Source organism: Aplysia californica, unplaced genomic scaffold (assembly GCF_000002075.1).
Source record: "Aplysia californica isolate F4 #8 unplaced genomic scaffold, AplCal3.0 scaffold01377, whole genome shotgun sequence".
Classification (NCBI taxonomy): domain Eukaryota; kingdom Metazoa; phylum Mollusca; class Gastropoda; order Aplysiida; family Aplysiidae; genus Aplysia; species Aplysia californica.
Genome location: NW_004798647.1, coordinates 83,789 through 88,139, shown reverse-complemented (window position 1 = coordinate 88,139; position 4,351 = coordinate 83,789). Strand labels below are relative to the sequence as shown.

General features: G+C 37.0%; 1 protein-coding gene across 1 annotated transcript in view; it reads right to left on the bottom strand.

Annotated features, from left to right (window-relative positions):
• Window positions 1–4,351, bottom strand: part of LOC101847396 (inhibitor of growth protein 5) — a 12,920-nt gene that overhangs the window by 3,727 nt on the left and 4,842 nt on the right. Inside the window, exons 5-6 of the mRNA XM_005112723.3 lie at window positions 3,882–3,975; window positions 1,456–1,606 (exon numbers count right to left, since the gene is read on the bottom strand). Of these exons, the coding sequence (XP_005112780.1) occupies window positions 1,456–1,606; window positions 3,882–3,975 (245 nt within the window). The remainder of the gene's footprint in view (window positions 1–1,455; window positions 1,607–3,881; window positions 3,976–4,351) is intronic.

Sequence of the window (4,351 nt, the reverse complement as noted above, 5' to 3'; positions counted from 1 at the left end):
CTATCATATGCACATTTTTCTACTTATCAGATGGCGTCAACATCATAGAAATGGGGAAGGGACAAAATAAATTATTTAAAAATTAAAAATTACTCAGTGTCCTTTGGTAAGTATTTTACCCCACTTGCAACACAATTAGGTCACACAAGTGCCAAAGATTTAGAGGTATCAGAAGTGAATAACAAACACAAAAAAAGGAGGTGGAGAGATAAGGATTATTTATAGATTCTTTTTATAGGAAAGAAGGAGCAAAGCACACCAGAGCATCCGTCAACCATCAAGACACAATGGGGCATTGAAACTGACAAGAAATAACTCAATGGGGCATTGAAACTGACAAGAAATAACTCAATGGGGCACTGAGACAGATGATAGAAATAACTCAATGGGGCACTGAGACAGACAAGAGAAATAACTCAATGGGGCACTGAGGCAGACAAGAGAAATAACTCAATGGGGCACTGAGACAGACAAAAGAAATAACTCAATGGGGCACTGAGACAGACAAAAGAAATAACTCAATGGGGCACTGAGACAGACAAGAGAAATAACTCAATGGGGCACTGAGGCAGACAAGAGAAATAACTCAATGGGGCACTGAGACAGACAAAAGAAATAACTCAATGGGGCACTGAGACAGACAAAAGAAATAACTCAACATGAGAGAAATAATGACGTGAACAACACATGGGATGCTCACTTATAAAAACAAGTAGGAAGAAACAAATGCAGCTTCTGGAACACAAGAGGAATTGGGTTCTCCTCCTAAAACTGATAAAAGTAGGCTTTGGCCCACACCTGGGAAAAATTCTAAATTTCTACCAAAACTGAAAATACTCTAGTCAAAAGTAGGCTTTGACCCGCACCTGGGAAAAATTCTAAATTTCTACCAAAACTGAAAATACTCTAGTCAAAAGTAGGCTTTGACCCGCACCTGGGAAAAATTCTAAATTTCTACCAAAACTGAAAATACTCTAGTCAGTATAAAAACACATAGAGTACCTTCATATCAGAATGTGACTGCTTGATGCAAAGGGGCTTTACGAAGTAGGAAAACGGTCACATGCATAAAAATTGGTTGCACTGCGGGTTGAAGAACCAGCAGTCGACTACCCCTGAGATCTGATAGGTTAAAGAACCGGCATTAGAGTACCCCTGAGATCTCGCGAGTTGAAGAACCAACAGTCGACGACCCCTGAGACCTAGCAAGTTGAAAAACCAACAGTCGACGACCCCTGAGACCTAGCAAGTTGAAAAACCAACAGTCGACGACCCCTGAGACCTAGCAAGTTGAAAAACCAACAGTCGACGACCCCTGAGATCTAGCAGGTTGAAGAACCACCTACCCTGAAATCCAGCGAGGGAATGCAATGAAGAGAAGAGAGGCCAAAAACGTTTGACTTTAAGGTATAATGAGCCCACCACAAACAAACTATGCAACGTTTGACGACTTACATCCAGGTTATCACAGCCAATCATCTCCCCGTACGACACCTGATTACACAAGCAGTACGTCGGCTCGTTGGGATCAACGGGCATGTCCAAAACGTCCGAGGGATGGGTCGACAGCGGGAAAGGACTGATGGTGCCGATCTCAATCTCTTCCCTGAGAAAGGGAGAAAGAAAGAAAAAACTGTAAGAACCAAACCAAAAAACAATTTCACACATGTGGATTTTAGTTTCGCAGTGAGTCGTGATCACCTGTCTAAGGCTGTCCCTGCGGTTTTATGCACAAAATTTTTTAACGAAATTATGCAAACTGAGCCCACAAATGTGAAATTATGCGATTCTATTAATTTTAACAAAGAACGAGAAAGGAAAACAATCAGAAATTATGCCAAATGGTATCAAATTTTGCTAAATTATGCGGGGTGCATAAAACCATGGGGACAGCCAAGACAACCACTTTTCTCCCTGACTATGGGTGGCTGGGCTAGTCTTGGACAATATAGATGGTATATTAATAAAACTTCCTCAGCTTTATTGACTTCATGAAACTATAAAAAAACCTCTGGGATAAAAGGAGAAGCTGACTCAAAGAAGTTGCACACTCTTTTTTTGTAAGTGTTTTACGGCGCTCACAACTGCATACGGTCAAATCAGCGCCTCACTGTGAGAAAAGTAATCAGACTGGAGCAAAGGTACAGGATAATACAGAACAAAAAGGTAAAGATGATTGCCAAGTTTGTGGAAAAGGTACTCAGCTAAGGTAAAATTGTAAACCAATAAACCAATAAGTGCACAAGGAGAGAGAAGGAACTTTTCTCCCTTACAAACAATCAGGAAGAACAACAGTTGTTTTTTTTTAGTCAAGAGTTTTACGGCACTTGCAACACAATAAGGTCATATAAGTGCCGATGATTAGAGGTGTTACAAGAGAGTAACAACAAACGTAAAAAAGAAGGAGGAGAGATAAGGACGATAGATGTTTAAGAGGAAAGAAGGAGCAAACCACACCAGAGCACCCGCCAACCACCCACTACAACAGTTTAGATTGTCTGATGTTGGACAACAACAACAACAGTTTAGTTTTGGAAAGAGTTTTAGATCATTTGCAACACAAATAGGTCATATAAGAGCTGAAGACAAGAGGTGTTACTAGAGAGAGTAACATACAAAGAAAAGGAGGAGAGATAAGGACAATAGATGTTTGATAGGAAAAGAGGAAGGCTGATAGAAGTTTGATGGGAAAGAGGGAGGAGAGAAAGACGCTATATGTTTGATAGGAAAGAAAGAGGTGAGATAAAGACAATATATGTTTGATAGGAAAGAAAGAGGTGAGATAAAGACAATATATATGTTTGATAGGAAAGAAAGAGGTGAGATAAAGACAATATATATGTTTGATAGGAAAAAAAGAGGTGAGATAAAGACAATATATGTTTGATAGGAAAGAAAGAGGTGAGATAAAGACAATATATGTTTGATAGGAAAGAAAGAGGTGAGATAAAGACAATATATATGTTTGATAGGAAAGAAAGAGGTGAGATAAAGACAATATATATGTTTGATAGGAAAAAAAGAGGTGAGATAAAGACAATATATGTTTGATAGGAAAGAAAGAGGTGAGATAAAGACAATATATATGTTTGATAGGAAAAAGAAGAGGTGAGATAAAGACAATATATATATGTTTGATAGGAAAGAAAGAGGTGAGATAAAGACAATATATGTTTGATAGGAAAGAAAGAGGTGAGATAAAGACAATATATATGTTTGATAGGAAAGAAAGAGGTGAGATAAAGACAATATATATGTTTGATAGGAAAAAAAGAGGTGAGATAAAGACAATATATGTTTGATAGGAAAGAAAGAGGTGAGATAAAGACAATATATGTTTGATAGGAAAAGAAAGAGGTGAGATAAAGACAATATATGTTTGATAGGAAAGAAAGAGGTGAGATAAAGACTATATATATGTTTGATAGGAAAAAGAAGAGGTGAGATAAAGACAATATATATATATGTTTGATAGGAAAGAAAGAGGTGAGATAAAGACAATATATATATGTTTGATAGGAAAGAAAGAGGTGAGATAAAGACAATATATGTTTGATAGGAAAGAAAGAGGTGAGATAAAGACAATATATGTTTGATAGGAAAGAAAGAGGTGAGATAAGGACAATATATGTTTGATAGGAAAGAAAGAGGTGAGATAAGGACGATATATGTTTGATAGGAAAGAAAGAGGTGAGATAAGGACGATATATGTTTGACAGGAAAGAAAGAGGTGAGATAAGGACGATATATGTTTGATAGGAAAGAAAGAGGTGAGATAAGGACGACAGACGTTTGATAACAAAGAAGGAGCAAACCTTGCACAAACAACAATTGTAAAATTATCCGTCGATGATGAAAAAAAACCCAAACAATTAACTCACTCAGCCTGGGCTCCCTTTTTCTTCTTTTTCTTGGGTATTTCATCATCAAACTCCTCTTTGTTGTTTTTCCTCCTTTTCTTGTCCTTTTCCCCCTCTGCAAGAAAGAGCAGTCAGTTAGTTTGCTGACAGATTAACCTGAACACAAATTAAACGCATCATGTGAAAAAAGATTTACTCACTCGCTCAGACGATGGAAATCATTGAAGACAGCTTTTGAGAAACCAAATATGGTTCATTTTCAAGTATTTGAAGAAAATAAAAATCATGTTAATTTACACACAGTCCTTGTGGAAATCACTTTTCAAGAATCATTATCACCAACAGCTAAAAACAAAGAAAACATGAAAAAATAAGAAAGTAATGTAACAATTTAATCTATAATTGAGCCAATTAGAGAAAAGTCAACACATGAAGACGTGAAAGACAAAAAAATAATAATAAAAAAACACACAAAAACAAACAACCCCCCT